Source organism: Drosophila eugracilis, unplaced genomic scaffold, assembly GCF_018153835.1.
Source record: "Drosophila eugracilis isolate 14026-0451.02 unplaced genomic scaffold, ASM1815383v1 contig_1897, whole genome shotgun sequence".
Lineage (NCBI taxonomy): Eukaryota > Metazoa > Arthropoda > Insecta > Diptera > Drosophilidae > Drosophila > Drosophila eugracilis.
Window position 1 is genome coordinate 2,188,746 of NW_024572751.1, and position 17,344 is coordinate 2,206,089.

Sequence of the window (17,344 nt, forward strand, 5' to 3'; positions counted from 1 at the left end):
AAAAACAAGGAAAATTACAACAAAGAGCGGAAGCGTAAGTAAGACATTAAGATTCGTGGCCCAGCCAACTGCACTGACATCAAAACACCGATTGCCAAATTGGCAGCTCATTAAATGCCAAAGCAGCCCAAGTACTTCGGCACGAACTTCCCTGCTCAGCCCTTATAATTTCCATGGGCTGGGCTCAGTTTTGGCCCACCAAAGTATTTCCGCTATTCGAACAATTTTTAATGAAATCAAGTTGCACGCACCAAACGCTGTTAATTAATTCCAATGATATGACTATTGATTTTATCAAGTTCCACTTTTAAATTCACACACAAATGCTCATTGAGACGGATCTTCATTTAAATGGCTATTTTTATTTATTCTATTGTTTTCTTTTGAGCTTGATTTTGTCGATTATTTAGGGCCAACTTTTAATTGGAAATTTGGCTTAAGCCGGCTCCTTACACATGTAAATATTAAATTATTTATATAATTAAGAAGTATGTTCTTTACAAATAAAATTGCTTTCATAAAGCCAAAAAATAAATAACTCGTTCTAGGGTATAATATTATCAGAATTGAGGATAGGAAAATATGGCAGATGTATCCAAAATTGTATTTATATAAATTTGTTTTTATTTCGATTTAGCAACATCTTAATCAATATACTGGAAAACTGTAAGCCACAACATTACATTACATTAATACATTTTTGAAAATATGTCATAAATAAAAAAAGATTTTTTGAATATTCAAGTAATACTCAAATGCTGAGCCATGCTTCCTCACCATTCAACACGATATTTAATATTTATTTCTTAATTATTCTTATAAAATCTGTTCTACTTAAATGTTAATTTGATGTTAACCCTGATATATAATACATTAGCACAAAAATGTACTCATGCCAATTAAAAATCAAGAAAAAAAACTGTAAACTGATTCGAGTATCAGATACTGTTGGTAATTATTATTTTAATAATATTAACTATATATTTTGTAAGAAAAATAAAAAATAAGAAAGGCAATTACAATCCCTAGCTATACCTACTAATATACTAAATGTTTAAAATTAGTAAAGATTATATGTCAAAATAAATGAAATATGTTATGTTAAAAAAATTAAACAAGATAAAAAATGATTGTAAAAATATAAGGCAAATACGGCCGTTATAAGATGTAAGTTGCAAGATTAATTATATCGAATTAAATAAATACAGTCCACTAATTTTGTTTGCAACTAATTAAAATGTACGCCTAATCTTGACCGCCCTTGGCAGAATGTTCAGACGAACAGGACTATGTTTCTATTAGACATGTAAAGGCTGCGGATGTTTAGGTAATAAAATCTGTATCTGTACCAAATAGCTACGGCCTGGCAGCGCCCTCAACGCGGTGACGAAAACACTTGACATGTAATCTGACCTCCTGTGAGCGGTAACAGTAGGTTTAAAGAAAAGTGCGATCGGGGTAGCCGAGATATCTTCTATCGCACTTAGAACTGTTTCCCACGATCGGCATGTGCCAATCCGTGGGTCTAAAGATAAGAAAATTTGTCGATTCACATGTTAGCTACCTAAGCTGGGACTTATTAAAAATAAAATCAGTTTTTTAATAGAACTCAACGAATGAAGATTGTTTTTATTTAAACCTTCTTTTCAGATACCTTTTAGTTTTAAACTTCATTCCAACTTTTTTCGTCTCAATAGATGCTTTGAGCATTAGATGTCTGTAGCATATTCATTAAAATATGTTTAGATAAATTTACATTTATATTTAGATTTTCGATTTATACTAGAAATAATTTTAAGTTGATGGGATTTTGATATTAACTTCAAAGATGCCGCAATTTCTCAGGGATCTTTAAAATAAGAGTAGAATATTTCGTATTAAATATAAGAATTCTTAAGGTTTATTAGTGTTATTTCCCTAAGGTAGAGCTTTTGGGTACTTAGAAACTCTTAATAAAGTACAGGGAATAGCTTTCAGGGCGTGCGCAAATTAAGGGAATTGTTTACACCGAAAAAGGAATTGGGTGGAAGGATTGCTATCAGAAGTCTTTTACTTTTCAATCTTAAAATAAATTCAATTCGTATTCAACACTCAGGAATATACGAATACATCAATTAAAAAAAGAAGCCTTTCAACGAGTAAATCTCAAATACATACATCTTCGTATCAAAAGCACATTACAAGAAATGAATAAAAGGAATTTCAACTGAATCATCTTTGATGCTATCTTCAATACAAATTGAAAATGAAAAAAATAATATGTAAAGAGGAAATCAAAGCTATTCTCCACACAAAAGGGAACGAAATGTATTTTTTCTGCTTCAGTGGTCAGCAGGTGCAATCGACTGGCTACCGTGGGTAAATGGATCCGACCTGGCCAACTGGCGAAGAAACGAGCGCTGGGAGAGTCGTATTCTAATTTGAGTTTCCAGGCACGCGCCTCGGATTGTTGGGCACTTGATTTTACGAGCGGAGTCCCCGGCCGTCCATGCAGAAGAAGCCATCAAATAACTTTCAATTATGTGCGGCATATTATGGCTAGTATTATGCGGGAAATCGTCGCGATGAATTCCACCGGCCAAAGAGAACAGCGTGTCCATAAAACGTTAGGCTGACCCAATAATACACTATAATATGGGTAAAGAATCAGAAGCCAGAAGCAGTTAGGACTGTAGGCGCACAAAGGTGAAACTCAGGTGGTCAACTTGCGCTTTCCATGACTTTGACAACAAAGCGAAATGGTCGCTAAAGCTGCAGCCCAAAGAGGTGGAGGAGAAACAGAGCTCCGCGCGTACCTGGCATACGCAATTCAATTAGCAAAGTACCGCCGTATAAAAACCAAGCAATGCCAGTGCGACATTTGCATAACCCGCTGAGTGGCCAACGCGTGCGCACCACCGAACCACTGATAGAGAGTATTGGGGATTAAGCACCACCGCAAGGATGAAGAGCACCGCCGCCTGTCTGATAGTCGCCCTTGCGGCACTCTCCGCCGCTCACTCGGCACCCACCGAAGGTCAAGTTGCCCAGCAAACAGCCACCCAACTGGCCCTGGACATGTACCATGGTTGCCTTAAGGACCTCAGTGTTTCCTGTGTTACGTCCCAAGGCTCTGCAATGGTTCAACGCGGCCCTTCGTCAGCCTGAGGTGCGCATCACCGAACGTCTGTCCATCGTCCGTACTGCGGAGAAGACCGAGTCCCGATCAATAAATCCGGAGGAGCGCCTGTTCGACGACATCGACAGCTATCTGGCCAGTCACTCCCTGAGGATCCAGGCTCCGGAGTACTTCCGCACCTCGGAGGCCCGCTCCCTGGTGCCCGATTTCCTCATGGCCAATCCCCTCACTCAGGGCGGAGTGATTCCACTGGCAGCTGCCAACGAAGGTGCGTAAAGAATTATTAAATTAGAGAAATTTATGATTTTTGGTAGAGATTTAGAGTTTGAATATCATTAGGCAGCTTCTTAATAGTTTAGATTGTACCCTAAAAAAGTCACAAACATATCTAAGGTAATACTTGAAAGAATTTACGATTAGGATTTCCCAAAAACATATTTTTTTGGAATCTGTATTTTGTAATTTAAAGATTTTTTTCCTTACTATTTCCAAAAAAGTGAAACAAATAATGAATGAAGAAATCTAATACGTAGCTCTACATTTTTGTTTTCAGGACGTGGAATGATCCGTAAGGCAATCCTACCCTTCCTTTTGGGTCTGAAACTGAAGACCACCGTGCTGGTTCCTCTGGCTTTGGGACTCATTGCCCTGAAGACCTGGAAGGCCATGACTTTGGGTCTGCTCTCGTTGGTGCTGTCCGGCGCTTTGGTCATTTTCAAGATCGCCAAGCCCAAGATCGTTAACTACGAGGTGGTGCACTATCCCCACCATGTGGATCATGTGGTGCCCCACCACATCGAGCATGTTGTGCCCCATCACATTGAGCATGTGGTGCCCCATCACATCGAGCACATTGTGCCACATCACCTGGATCACCACATCGATCACCATGTGGATCTGCCCGTGGAGCACATCGAGCATTTGGAGCATCCTTCGCCCGCCTGGGATCCTCATGCCTGGGCTCGCTCCTCGCAGGAGCCGCAGGATGCCCAGGACTTGGCCTACGCGGGTCAGAAGTGAGCCAGAGACAAGAAACCAAAACCCCCTAACGAAATTCGGCCAAAATGCAACCTTATTTATTTTGCACTAAGTTAAGTAGTTGAAACGCACGGCTCTCGGCGTATTGTTTATTTATTTATTTATTGAGAAGTGTACAAAGCAAAAAACCATAAAAAGAACACAACCATCAGGTGTTTTCAACGGTACTAAGTGGGAAATGGCTTTGGTGCTCCTTTCTGGGAATATTTCTAGTACAAAAAAGCCTGCAATAATTATGTGCCTAGTAGAGGTCTTTTGTGGGAGTTGCAGCCCCAAAAGAAAATGGGTAATCAACCCGAAAACTTTTCTAATGCGCAGAGTTTCCTTTTAGGGAAGTTTGTTACCAGGGAGATCCCAGCAAATTGAATACCACAGAATAATGAGTGCAACTTCTTGGCAAAGTGCCTGATAAAACTGCCAACGAACTGCCATGTTAAATTCAGAAAGTCTGCTGAAGAAGGTAAAAAGAAACCCCTTTAATGGAATGCACACATTTTATATAGTAAAAGGTGGAAAAGGCTCCGCTGTTCTAGGAATACCCTGGATGAAGGGAGTTCTTAGGCTTTAGGTTTGACATATGTGGCCTTAAGCAAAATGGAAAAGGAGGGAATTTTCTTGAAAAATTGATCTTACATACTCTTTAATACTTTTTAAATAAGATTAATATATTTTTGGTTTTTTTTATATATATATTTAACTACATTTTATGAACATTTTTCCCTTTAAAGTAAGTAGTAAGAAAAAGTAAAGTAAAACGCATAGAATCACTTTCTTAATGTAATACACAGACAATATAAAGTTTAATCTGAAATTCCTCATCTGTAAAGTAAATAAAAACATGAATTCAAGTCTTTTATTCCCTTTTCTATGAGTTTAATCACAAGAATGAATCAAAATCTTTGCAATTTTTTTAAAAATAAATTCAACCACATTCCTTTAATGGCCTTAAAATGTTTTATATTTTTAGCATACTTTCAGGAGATCCGATTGCTTGACGCCACAGGGTAAAAAATCAACTAGAAAGCCAAATGGAACAATTTATTTATTGCATTCTTTTGCTACTTGCTGGCTTTCAGTCCATCCCAGAGAGAAAATCGATGGCCAGCGGTGTGCGGTCATATCAATTCCCGATGGCCGGCCAACCAATAAAACCGAATTCTGACCTGAAGCAGGTGGGTTGGAAAGCTGCCGCAAACACACATCTCTCTCATAGCCCAAAATGTCGTCGATGGTGATGGCGTGAAACAATGCAAAATGGCAGTGGCGCCAAGAAAAAACGAGCAAAAAAGCGAGAAATTGAAAAACAATATCACCATTGAGCGACGACACTTCATTTATATTTAACGGCATGCACTTGGCCATCGTTTCTACGCAACAATTTGGAATATGAAAAAGTTTTCCAATTCCAATTTCATTGGCTTGAAAAAGAAATGCGACCAGAATGGCAAATTGTCCGCCAATGAAATGGTGAAACTTTTGACCAAACCTCCAACCCACACAATCGAAAACTGAAAACCGAAAAATGGCAGAGAAACACCGGAGTTGCTATCAAATCAATTTTCATGGCGAACAACGCGTAATCAATGCACGAGATTCATATTTCAACCGTATTTCGAAATTCAGCGCATGACTTGGACTTGGATTAAATGTACAAAATGGTGGGGGAGGAGCTGGTGACCATGTCACTTTCGCTTTCGTTAAGGAAAAGCACTTTCTATTTCATTGACATGTAGCTGGTCACTGTATTTGGCCACCGACCAAGCCGAGTCCATTGAGCCGCTTCCATATTCCTTCCCAAATTAATAATTGTTATTATTATGATTTGAGTGCCGTAATTAGTTTGCGCAATTTGGCATGAGTAGGCGGTATAAAATTATGTGTCGCAATACATTAATTGCTAGTTTCTTGTGGCCAATAAACGGTTTACGACCACACGAGTTCCTGAGATTGCCTGCGATTATGTACTGATGATGATTATTAATTCAGAAAGGAATCTTTATCATAATGGCCAATTAAAACTTTTCAAAGACCTGCTAATCGATTTTCAGTTTGCAAAAGGGCAAGGAGAAACACCTGCTTAATGCCTGAAAGCAAACAGGGAAAAAGGGGGGAGAATATGGGAGAAAAGAACAATTGTTATTACAAACTTTCTGTTCATACTTTCCAGCAACTTTCCATTCCCTTTTGCCTCGCAAGAACTTTTCCATAAACAAAGTTAAACATTCTGCTTACAGCAGATTTTCTTTAAATTAGTTGTCTTTACTCATTAGGGTGCCTTAAGTTTTCTTCGGGTCAGCAAATGAATCAAGGTCTGGTATTCCCTTTGCCTAAGTAAATAGCAGTGCATCAAAGATACTAACTAATTACCAAATGTAAGGGCAAACACTGCTGTGGCCAAATTCAATCAACAAATGGCAAAGCTCACTCCCCATCTGGGTTTCATCAATGGCACTTCATAATCTAAGAGCAGGCTGTTGAATGGAGTTACTACACTAACAAAAAATGTTGGAAAAATGTTCTGCAAAAGTCTATAAGACTTCGGAATGCTTGTGAAAAGAGGAGTTTATGAAGTTGTTAAACTTATTTAATCCTATGTACTTATTGCCAACCTTATGACTATCAAAATTATTCTCAATTCTTCTTAAAATGATTAAAAGAAGTAATTATTCACTTATGTACTATAAACCCAAATATCTATGGCAGGATAGCCAGACCTTCTTTGTGACTTACTGACGACGACTAATATAATAAAAGTAAACCTTTTCTTTTTACCTATGCTCTACCTTTTATAGTTCAAACTTAACTCAGAACTTTACCATAAGAACGAAATATCTATTAATTAAAAACTTTAATAAAATTTAAGAAAAATGTATATTCAAGATGAAAACAAAGTAACTTGCTTAAAACTCCATTTTTGGCTCTCCCAAATATAAATCAATTCTGAGAAAGAAAACATTTAAGGGGAAAACCCTTTCCTAAAAACAAACAACAGCTTGTATAAAATCCCTGGTACACAAGAAAAAAGTAAATATTTTCAAGTGCAGCCATCCCGCAACCCACATAGAAAACTCTCGGATGCGACCGGCACGCGTTCGAAATAAAGCCACATTAAGCATACGACACGTGGCGCGCCGCGGCACGCACACAGGCAGAGAAATAACAAAGTTGGACCGGCTCTGTCGCCGTTCGCTTCATTCATGTCTTCTCCGGCCATTCTCCATTTCTTTTGGCCCGGCCATTCGTCGGCGGACGAGTTAAAGATCCACTGAGTATAAAAATCGTGAACAATAGAAAAACGATTATTAAACGCCATTGTGCCAGCGAAGAGGCGAGTTGTGTGTTGACCATCGGCGAGCGAAGAACCAAAAAGATACACCAAAACTAAAATGGCCAAACTGCTCCTTGTGATCGTTGGTGTGGCAGCCCTTGTGGCAGCGGGACAGGCGGCGGCCGGTGGCTCCACCGATCAGCTGCAACGGCTCATCGCCGAGGAGCACAGCAAGTGCGCCAGTGGCCAAGATTCGATGGCCTGCATCAAAGAGCGGGCCATGCGGTTCGTGGACAACGTGATGAGCAAAGACAGCTACCAGGTGAGCTTGGAAATATTTACAAGTCCTACCTATTTTTCAATATTCCAATTAGGTTGATATTGAGTTCAAATTTAAGACAATACTTTGAGGAAATTCTTTCTCATTTGCCAAACACAATATTAATTGCTTCAGCGATTTTAACAATACAACCAATTTAAAAAAGTTCATTAAATCATAATCAATAAAAATTAAAGTAATAATAATTTATAATTCCCCAATCCAAATAGGTTTCCAACCTGAAGGTGCATTCCAATGGCCAGAAGACCACGCCAATCAGCGAAGCTCGTGCCAGCAGTGCCGATGGCTTCATGGATGCCGTTGAGAACTACATCCGCGGACACGATGTCAGCATGGACTTGCCCTTGGCCGATGCCAAGGTCACCGTCTCGGCCCGCAACCTGGTTAACAACCAGCTGAGCCTTAACCTCCAGCTGAACGACGACGAAACCGATGAGGGAACCGATGTCGAAGCCAGGGGTAAGAAGGGCAACATCTTCAAGAAGGGTGGGTTCACTTTCCGCATGCCTTGTTGCCATTTCTAATAGTTAGCATCTTCTAATCTATAACCTTCTATTCAATATTACAGGAAAGAAGCACCGTCTCCGCAAGCTGGCCATGCCCATCCTGGTTCTCATCCTGCTGAAGGCCATAACCGTGATCCCCATGGCCATTGGCATCCTGAAGATCAAGGCCTTCAACGCCCTGGCTCTGGGCTTCTTCTCCTTCATTGTCTCGGTTGGTTTGGCCATTTTCCAATTGTGCAAAAAGGTAAGCCGGCCTTGATATTAAAAACCATCTCCAATTGTCTTCCAGGCATTCGCTGGATGTGGTAATTAGTCAGCGTTTTGTGTGTTGGGATGATGTTGATGTTGGGTCGAGGAGTTCGAAGTTCGAGGCGAGCTTTATTTCTATTAAGTTTCAAATGTATGTATAAGAAGTCGAGAGGGCGGCAGCAGCAGGGTAAGTCGAGCCAGAATCCTCGCCCACACTCTCCCGCTTCCCAACCAAACCACAAAACTGACTACCCAACCAACACTACTATTTAATATATTTACTATAACTTTAAGGACAATATCAGATTTTATATATATTAACTATTATTTGTTTGCCTATTAGATCGCCCATGATCATCATCACACCGCGCACATCACTGCCCATGGACCTTGGGATGGTCGCACCTTCGGAGCTGTCCCCGTTCCCGTCGTTGAGCAGCCCCAGAAGTTGGCCCAACCCCTGGCCTACCAGGCCTATGCCTAAACAACAAAGATGAATCCCCCACAGACCAAGTGGAGCAGAGCAGCTAAAAGCCAACAAGTGGTCACAAAAACACAAAATCATTTGTTAATTGTTAGAAATATGTTGTGGCTTTTGGCCCCTTTAGCATTTAGCCTGCGCTGCTCGTTTCATTTAGACTTTATTTATAATATTTATTAACTATTTATTGAAAACAAGAGATTAAGAGAACAGAGAAGCAAAGCACCAAAATAAAGTAGCAAAATAAATGCCTTGAATATGCTAAAAATCGATTCCACTCATTGAAGGAATTTGGCGGAGGTCAACAACATCTAAGTCCAGATCAAAGATTAAACTCAATACTGTTTTTGGCCAAAAACAGCCTGTGGCTAAAACCGCACCGATTGAATGCCCAAGCTAGCAGGCCTAATTAACGTTTCTAACCCCCTTGGCAGTGTTCTCAGAGTCTCGGCCAATTTCACTTGGCATACAATATGTATAAGCCATCGCAGGCCCAGCAATTGTGTCCTAATTAGCCAAATTTAATCCACAGCTAACGCCGACCCTCGGCAGCAAATCCAATTAAATATTCCGCTCAAGTCGCTTTCGAGGCCCGGCTGGCAGAGGAGTCGATTAAATTGATTAACTGCACATAATTTAAAAATTTAAATTTCCTCTTTTCACTTGTGCGAAAGTCGAGTCGGGCGTCTAAAAGTGAAAGTCTTTCTATATTCTCGGTCCGCCCGAGTCAATAGATCAGGGACATTTTCTGGCCTGAATGCCGCTCACTGAGGCATAATATTTCGCAGTAGGCCAAAATCGATGGGTGGCCCAAATGGAAAATGAAATCTCACAAATAAATCCCTGTCATGAAAGCCAGCCTCAGCTTTGATTACGCTCAGATGCACCAAGAAGGTCTTTGCTGGAATTTGCAAAAAAATGGGCCGAAAGGGACGACCTCTGTGATTTCCACGAATTTTAACAGCTGTGTTAAAGGTCCTTGGTCCTTAAATAAAAATAAAGCACTTTTTCAATATGTATAAAATTGATGAGCCTTAAAGCGGGTTAAAAAGTAATTAAAAATTATGAAATATTCATTATCCTTTTGATCTTTTGGACATAAAAATAACTAACTTAATACTCAAAATAAAAATAAAATGTTAAACCTTTAATACGGCAACTCCTAACTAAAACTCTTTTCCTGGAACAATTCGATTTTTTTCTTAATGATTCCTAAATAAATTTTGTTTATTTTATTTTCACTTTATGGCTGTGATGATATGCATACATTTCAGAGGTTCAAAATTGAATGATTTGCGAGGGTCAAGCATCAATTTCCGATGCATGCGTGTTCTGGAAGCCAACAAAGTGTGAAAATTGGCATAATAAAGGCATTTTCGGGCACTGGCCTCTCGCTGTTGGCAATTTTCACAGAATTTAAGCCAATTTATCAGGCGAATGAACCAGAGATTCCTGAGAGCCAGGTACACGGGTGCACACCTCGACAGGTGCTGGAGCTTTCATAATCGCTTGGCATGGACGCTGTTTTTGTCAGCACTCCACACCACATACCACATCATCATCATCATCATCATCAGCATCGAGTTGAGGCCAAGACACGAGCTTATGGAAATTTATTGGACCTTTTTTTGGCACGATCCGAGCAAAAGTGTGGCGCTAGTGAAATAATCATTAAGCTGTCCATTGTCCAATTTCTTTTATCGTAGGATACGAGTGTTACACATAAAAATAACATGTCGGTTGGTATAAACAGCCAGAGACACCTTTTGAATTATTTAAACTGACCATTAGGTAATCTATGATCAATGATATGGGCAGCCAAAGGAAATATGGTAGATTAGGTAATACTTCGATGTTTCCAAAAAAGTGTTGTTTTTGAAGTTAGAATTTTTGTTTTTTAAACTGAAAAACAGCCGATTTCTTTTTATGGAATCTTAAACTTAACTTACTTAACTTGATAAGCTTAATATAAAGTATTGCATGTACATTCAAAGATTTACATTTTTGGAATATTCGCAACTGTTTAAGTACTGCTAAAGTTACTAGACTAAAATTAAGAAATATTTTTTTTAAGTTTTAAGGATTAAGTCATTCCTTATTAACTCCTTTATTACTTTCCAACTCTTAGAGAATTTCAGCATAAATACTTGACTTATTTAACTCAAAAATAACTTATTTAATGATCAGATCGAAGAGCTAATTAATCAAAAATGAGAAACAAGCTTAGGGAGGAACTCCCTTTTATGTAAATTAATAAAAAGTGTGTCACCCAAATATATGTGGCACAAATAAAAACGAAAATCTATTTCGTAATCTGAGGAAAAGCAAACAAAATAATAATTGAATCCGCTGCGAAATCGAAACATCAGTTCCGCCTACAAAAAACATATCAAATCCAGTGAGGAGTCAATACCAAATGGTAGTCGAGTTCCGTACTGATTTCTTGTATCGAAATTTGACACAATACGCCGAAGTATGTACGTGTCTTCGATTTGGCTTTCTTGTGGACAGTCGCGTAAGAGTAATGGGCCTGCATACTAATTGGCCAACAAAAGTTATTTCCATCGGGGCGTCAATAATGCAACTTTGGCTGGTGGGAGGGCTAGGTGGGTTAGGCTAGGTGTCTGAGGCCAATATGGAAAGCGAGAAAGCTTGAGGGGCAACCCAGTTAGCAGAGGAGTAGAGGCTACTGTTTCAAGAATGGGTATTAGAAGAGTATATAGTAAATGGGCTTACAAGGTTCTAATGTTTATAAACATGGGTAATATGTTAAGGTCCTTGTACGAAAGATCACTGATTTATAATAATAAATAATATATGAAGATGTTTTCTTTGAACTTTTATTATTTTCCTAGTGACAAACATATTTCCAGAATCGTAATGAATGCAAACGTTTAACTTTTCTTAATATCTCAGATATGCGATATGCAACAATGTTTATGAACCTTCAAAAGAAAAGTCCCTAATATAGAATAGAATCTGAGATCCATTTCGTGAATCTTTGTTATTAGGTTTTGAAGTTAAGATATTAACTTTAATAGCTAAACATTATCTTTGTCCTGCTTGGTTAGTTCAAAGAAGCCCAGCAATATGAAATTTACTCTTATCTTCGAGTTTAGAAAACGGGTATTTAATATTCGTGACACTCCCCCGCAGCGTTCTTGTTTTCTTTTCTTTTCGATTTTTTTTTTTTTTTTTTTGTGAAAAACTTTTGGACACATGCTTTCCGCGGACTTGGCCCGTGGCTCGACTTTCGTTGCTCGTCACTCGCTGCGTTGGGCTGTCCAAAAACCGAATTGTGCACTCCAAAAAGCCATCACGGGTCTCTTTGGCGCTCTCGGGGAGCGGCAGTATAAAACCGGAGCCAATCGGCAAATCATCCAACATTGTCGCCGCATCGACTCCACAGTGAACACTACGCGCTCTGGTAGTGTTAAATATATATATATTTTATTGTAAATAATTGGAGACACAATGGCTTTCCGTTTCTCGTCCTTGTTCGCGTTCGGTTGTGCGCTCCTGCTGGTGGCCTCCGTGTCCGGGGCAGCCATCGAGAATGCGGTGACCCCGCGTATACACAGCTCCGACGAGCTGATCTCGACCATTGTGGATAAGTGCTTCCATGCCAATGCCATGCATTGCCTGAAGGAGAAGGTGCTCGGCTTTCTGGACACGGTGGCCAATGTGGAGGAGGAGGAGGTCAGCGGTCGCGCCTTGAGCGACGATGTCATCGACAAGGTCATTGTGGATCGTCTGGGTCGCATTCTGAACACCAACGAGATGAGGTTGCAGCTGCCACAGACCTTCTTCGCTGGCTCCGTGATGACCTATCGCTCGGATCGTGGTTTCGATCTGGAGTTGCCCAAGGATGAGGGTCTGTAGACATGGGAAAGTCATCCCAAAAACATGCTTATTCTAGAAAATCTTTCAGGTCGCGCTGAGAAGAAGAACAAGGACAAGCTGTTCCTGCCTCTGTTGCTGCTGATGAAATTCAAGCTGAAGGTTATCATGCCCATCCTGCTGGCTCTGATCGGTCTGAAGGCCACCAAGGCTCTGATTCTGTCCAAGATTGCCATCAAGCTGGTGCTTGGTTTCCTGATCTACAACCTTATCCAGAAGTTGGGAGGCATGAAGATGAACATGGTGCCCATGCCAGCTCCAGTTCCGGCCAGTGAATACGGAGTGCCCAGCACCACCGCCTCTTCCTACGATCCCAGCAGCTGGGAGCCCATGAGCGGAGGTCCCTATGCCCGTTGGGACTCGCAGAACTTGGCCTACAGCTCATACCATCCCAGCAGCTCGTCGTCCTACTCCTCTGGATCCTCTTCGGGATCTTCGGGCTCTTCGTCCAGCTACAGCTCATCCTCTTAAAAAGGGAAAAACATTCGTCCCATTGTACATACGAAGGATATTGCTGATCCTTTCTAGGAGGGATCACTGCGGATCACACAGACCAAATGGAACCGGAACCTGCCCAGGCCATAATTGTAGTCGTAAAGGGTTAAGCACGCGAGAGTTTTAGCCATTCTTCAGCTGTAACCACTCCCCCACTTAGCCTGATTTTCCTTCTTCATACCATTTTCTTTTTCACTGACTCTTCGTCCTTTTGCCCCTTTCACTTCGTCACAAATCGACCAAAAATCAAACTGAATTGAATTAATATTTATTTAATTTATTAAAAATGCAAAACTTTAAAACAATTAAAAAAATGATTGATTTTGGGTAATAATATGGGTATTTTGGGGTAAATAAATTTATTTAAGTTCCAAGGGTTTCTTTTTGGGGAAATTTAAACACGAATCATAACCTTAGAAAACGCATGTACTTTAACAATTTTTCACATAACCAAAAAAGTTGGATACATTTTCTCGATCTTCAAAACCAAAATCGTAAATGCGTTAAATTTTTACAGAAATATAATAAAACAATGTGCTCTGAATTTGCATGTGAACGAGCCAGCGGCACTTAGCTTAATAGTCTGTCAAGTAAACGAGGTACTAACTGATATTACATTGCATGTTCTCAGAACCCGTCAACACGCAATAGATGTGGGTGGTGGGAGTGGATTACTAATTGCCCGGCGGCACGACAGTTTGTTTTATGATGTTTTAGGGGAGCATCGAATTGCAGATTACCTAAACTTACTGCCAGCTGTTTCTTGGTTAATTGGCCTGGTAGAAACCATCTGTATAATGGCCAAAGTATTTAAGGCCAGCAAGTCTCGGCTTTGAAGTCAGTAAAAGACTTCCTTCACAATGTTGGCCACTATATGGATTCTACTGTTCGTGAGATTTGGTCCAGCCTTGTGCCAGAAATACACCAGGAGTACGATAGATCATCAGTCGGACACGGAAGTAAGTAAGTTCATGAGGACCATGGATGTAATACCAGATGTAATCCATATAGGACCCCAGGAGTTCCTTAATGTGAGTAGTATCTATTTGAAATTGTTTTTTAAAATTGTGGTTAGCTTATAATTAAAAGAATGTTCCTCTTATTTCCACCAAAGGTAACATACCATGGCCATGTGCCAGCCCACTGTGGAAAGTTGCTACATCCCATGCAAGTCCGCGATGAACCAGCCTTAAGATGGCCATCAGAGCCGGAAAACTACTATACCCTACTGATGGTAGATCCGGATGTGCCAAACGTGTTAACGCCTACGCACCGGGAGTTCCTCCACTGGATGGTGCTGAACATTCCTGGCAATCGACTTGACCTTGGCGATGTACGAGTGGGATACATGGGCGCCACTCCTTTGAAGGGCACCGGAACCCATCGGCTCATCTTCCTACTCTACAAGCAGAGGGACTACACCAAGTTTGACTTCCCAAAACTGCCCAAGCACTCAGCTAAAGGACGTAGTAAATTCCATACCAAACTCTTTGCTAAGAAATATAAACTTGGTTATCCAGTAGCTGGAAACTTCTTCACATCCAGCTGGAGTCCCGATGTCCCAGCTCTTATAAAGGTAATCTCCCACAGTGCTCGTCATACCATGTATCCCTAGGTTTTTAGTTTTAAGAATTTTAAATCTTGTATTAACGTTTAAAAATGCATAAAAATAAACTTTAAATCAGCGGATCAAAATTGATACAAATTCGACGATGATTTTAAACTCTTACTTAATATGGTTGTATGATGTAAAAAAGACATTTCGTTTTAATAAGTACTATTATATCAAACTGTCAGAGCATTATTTTCCTTATATAAGGGGAAACTTAAGGCTCTTGGAAAATAAGTTTGTAATTTAAGCTTCCTGTTTTATTTCATCCACTTTCCGATTGCAATGACTCTCAGACGGAAATAGTATAAACACAGATTATTATCATTATATTTCTGAGAAAAGATAATTTTTTATCGGACTAAAACATTGTTGCATCATAGTGAAAGCATAGCTCATGAAAATTCATTAAAGATTTATAAGATAATATAACTTTTCTTTAATAATTACTTCATTAAAGGTTACCTTTTATCTTTTGAAGACACTTTGCTTTTCATTCATGTGCACCCCTTAAGGTCATAAATGTTTTAAAAATTCCAACACTAAGATATATTTGAGAAAAAAGTCGCTACTGATCTAGCTTTCAATTTCAAAAGTAACTTTCTGTCACCCCAAATTTGAGCAAAATCATTACTTAGCCGAAAATGTCCGAGGCCGCTGTGTGTTTTTCTAAGCATAAGATCGTGCCGGATATCTTGAAAACGTGTCCCACCAATTTGCTTAAGGTAAGCGAATTTACGTATCCTTAAAAATTTTGCGTGCCACAATTTTTTGTCCCCAGGTAACATACAGCGGTGGCCAGGTGGTGGATATGGGCGAGGAATTGACTCCCACCCAGGTGCAGAATCCTCCAAAAGTAGAATGGGATGCGGATCCAAACGCCCTGTACACATTAATCCTTACCGATCCAGACGCACCTAGTCGCAAGGATCCTAAGTACCGAGAGTGGCATCACTGGCTGGTAGTCAATATTCCAGGCAATCAAGTGGAGAGCGGCATGGTTTTGACCGCCTATGTGGGTTCAGGACCACCGCAGGGCACTGGCCTCCATCGCTACGTATTCTTGGTCTACAAGCAGCCCCAAAAGCTCACGTGCAGCGAGCCCAAAATCCCGAAGACGAGCGGTGACAAGCGAGCCAATTTCAGCACCATCAAGTTCATGAGCAAGTATAAGCTGGGAGATCCAATCGCTGGTAACTTTTTCCAGGCACAGTGGGACGAATACGTTCCCAAGCTATACAAGCAGCTCTCTGGGAAAAAATAGGTTGCATGGGGTGTTTCAGAATTCGGTTTCGAGTTTCAAAAATAATTTGTTTCGATAACTACGATCATTGTTAACTGATTAAAATCATAATATATGTGGAAACCTTGCTCTTAAAATGAATTTATGGTTTATTATTAAATTAATTAATAAAACAAGAGGAAACGCTATAGTCGAGTGCCGCGACTATAAGATACCCGTTACTGTTTTACACAATTTTAAAATATAAATTTTGCTAGTGGAAATTCACAAGGCGCCACCTATTGTCAGAGGAAGTATGTTGAGTATGCTTATAGTGACGTCACTGCCCATGTGGAGCCTTATAACCTTAATTTCTTCATAAATAGCGAAATAATGTTCCGATTTGAAAAATCTTTTGTAAGTCGATAGATATTAACAAAAATAAGTTACACAAGGTCAAACGAAGGCATTCATAATAATATTATAGACTCCAGTTTTCCGCGGTTTGTGGGCGTTAGAGTGGGCGTGGCCGGATGCAACTTCGTGGCAAGTTGCAGAGGCATCTCCTAAATACGTGTTCTTAAGCAAAATTGTGTAGCTTTTATAGTTTTCGAGATTTTTGCATTTTTGGTTTTTCGGGTTTTGTGGGCGTTCGAGTGGGCGTGGCGAGATTGGAAAAAAACAATTCGCATTGGGAGCATTATAGAAACATACATGCTTGATCCGAACTTTCTATCTCTTATAGTTACCGAGATATTAGCTTTCTAGAAAATCCGAAAACCGTCTTTGAGCCTTGTGGGCGTATGGGTGGGGTGTGGCCGGATAGTAGTACCACTATAAGATGCGCTGCATCTAAAGATTATACTTTTGATTTCAACTTTCTAACTGCAATAGTTCCTGAGATTTCGAATTTTAGTTTTTGCGATTTGTGGGCGTTGAGTGGGCTGGCAGGATGCTGTAATAAACTTGCGCTGTCCGGGACCTCAAGAATCTTCTGCTTATCTCAGCTTTGTATCTGCTATAGTTCCTGAGATCTCGCGTTCCGGCGGCGGACGGACGGCGGACGGACGGACGGCGGACGGACGGACGACGGACATGGCTCAATCGACTTCGCTATT

General features: G+C 40.2%; 5 protein-coding genes across 6 annotated transcripts; all 5 read left to right on the top strand.

Annotated features, from left to right (window-relative positions):
- The first annotated feature begins 2,864 nt into the window (after window positions 1-2,864).
- LOC108105544 lies at window positions 2,865-4,293 on the top strand. Its single transcript, XM_017212177.2, is given in 3 exon segments — window positions 2,865-3,099; window positions 3,101-3,386; window positions 3,672-4,293. Coding segments are annotated over 3 exon segments (909 nt in total). The 5' UTR covers window positions 2,865-2,943; the 3' UTR covers window positions 4,139-4,293.
- Window positions 4,294-7,456: 3,163 nt separating this feature from the next.
- On the top strand, window positions 7,457-9,268 carry LOC108105543. 2 transcript variants are annotated; one of them, XM_017212175.2, is made up of 4 exons: window positions 7,457-7,746; window positions 7,974-8,223; window positions 8,333-8,514; window positions 8,863-9,268. In XM_017212175.2, the coding sequence occupies exons 1-4, from the start codon at window positions 7,543-7,545 to the stop codon at window positions 9,001-9,003; spliced, it is 777 nt and encodes a 258-aa protein (XP_017067664.1). In that variant the 5' UTR covers window positions 7,457-7,542; the 3' UTR covers window positions 9,004-9,268. The 2 variants fall into 2 exon arrangements, with proteins under 2 accessions (XP_017067664.1, XP_017067663.1); XM_017212174.2 differs by having other exon boundaries at window positions 7,458-7,746; window positions 7,974-8,250.
- Window positions 9,269-12,374: 3,106 nt separating this feature from the next.
- Window positions 12,375-13,698, top strand: LOC108113171. The gene is made up of 2 exons (XM_017223691.2): window positions 12,375-12,874; window positions 12,932-13,698. Exons 1-2 carry the CDS (start codon window positions 12,475-12,477, stop codon window positions 13,369-13,371), a joined length of 840 nt encoding a protein of 279 aa, XP_017079180.1. The 5' UTR covers window positions 12,375-12,474; the 3' UTR covers window positions 13,372-13,698.
- A 533-nt stretch (window positions 13,699-14,231) lies between these two features.
- Window positions 14,232-15,090, top strand: LOC108113180 (putative odorant-binding protein A5). Its single transcript, XM_017223704.2, has 2 exons — window positions 14,232-14,426; window positions 14,510-15,090. The coding sequence occupies exons 1-2, from the start codon at window positions 14,256-14,258 to the stop codon at window positions 15,008-15,010; spliced, it is 672 nt and encodes a 223-aa protein (XP_017079193.1). The 5' UTR covers window positions 14,232-14,255; the 3' UTR covers window positions 15,011-15,090.
- Window positions 15,091-15,588: 498 nt separating this feature from the next.
- On the top strand, window positions 15,589-16,384 carry LOC108113214 (protein D2). Its single transcript, XM_017223752.2, has 2 exons — window positions 15,589-15,729; window positions 15,786-16,384. The coding sequence occupies exons 1-2, from the start codon at window positions 15,649-15,651 to the stop codon at window positions 16,266-16,268; spliced, it is 564 nt and encodes a 187-aa protein (XP_017079241.1). The 5' UTR covers window positions 15,589-15,648; the 3' UTR covers window positions 16,269-16,384.
- Window positions 16,385-17,344: the final 960 nt, after the last annotated feature.

Excerpts from the sequence above, each read along its gene's own strand:
- LOC108105543 (XM_017212174.2), top strand. The coding sequence starts at position 7,543 with ATGGCCAAACTGCTCCTTGTGATCGTTGGTGTGGCAGCCCTTGTGGCA. Across the intron at positions 7,747-7,973 it reads TGAGCAAAGACAGCTACCAG|GTTTCCAACCTGAAGGTGCA; the intron begins GTGAGCTTGGAA and ends CAATCCAAATAG. Across the intron at positions 8,515-8,862 it reads TTTTCCAATTGTGCAAAAAG|ATCGCCCATGATCATCATCA; the intron begins GTAAGCCGGCCT and ends TTTGCCTATTAG.
- LOC108113180 (XM_017223704.2), top strand. The coding sequence starts at position 14,256 with ATGTTGGCCACTATATGGATTCTACTGTTCGTGAGATTTGGTCCAGCC. Across the intron at positions 14,427-14,509 it reads GACCCCAGGAGTTCCTTAAT|GTAACATACCATGGCCATGT; the intron begins GTGAGTAGTATC and ends TTTCCACCAAAG.
- LOC108113171 (XM_017223691.2), top strand. The coding sequence starts at position 12,475 with ATGGCTTTCCGTTTCTCGTCCTTGTTCGCGTTCGGTTGTGCGCTCCTG. Across the intron at positions 12,875-12,931 it reads GGAGTTGCCCAAGGATGAGG|GTCGCGCTGAGAAGAAGAAC; the intron begins GTCTGTAGACAT and ends AAAATCTTTCAG.
- LOC108113214 (XM_017223752.2), top strand. The coding sequence starts at position 15,649 with ATGTCCGAGGCCGCTGTGTGTTTTTCTAAGCATAAGATCGTGCCGGAT. Across the intron at positions 15,730-15,785 it reads GTCCCACCAATTTGCTTAAG|GTAACATACAGCGGTGGCCA; the intron begins GTAAGCGAATTT and ends TTTTGTCCCCAG.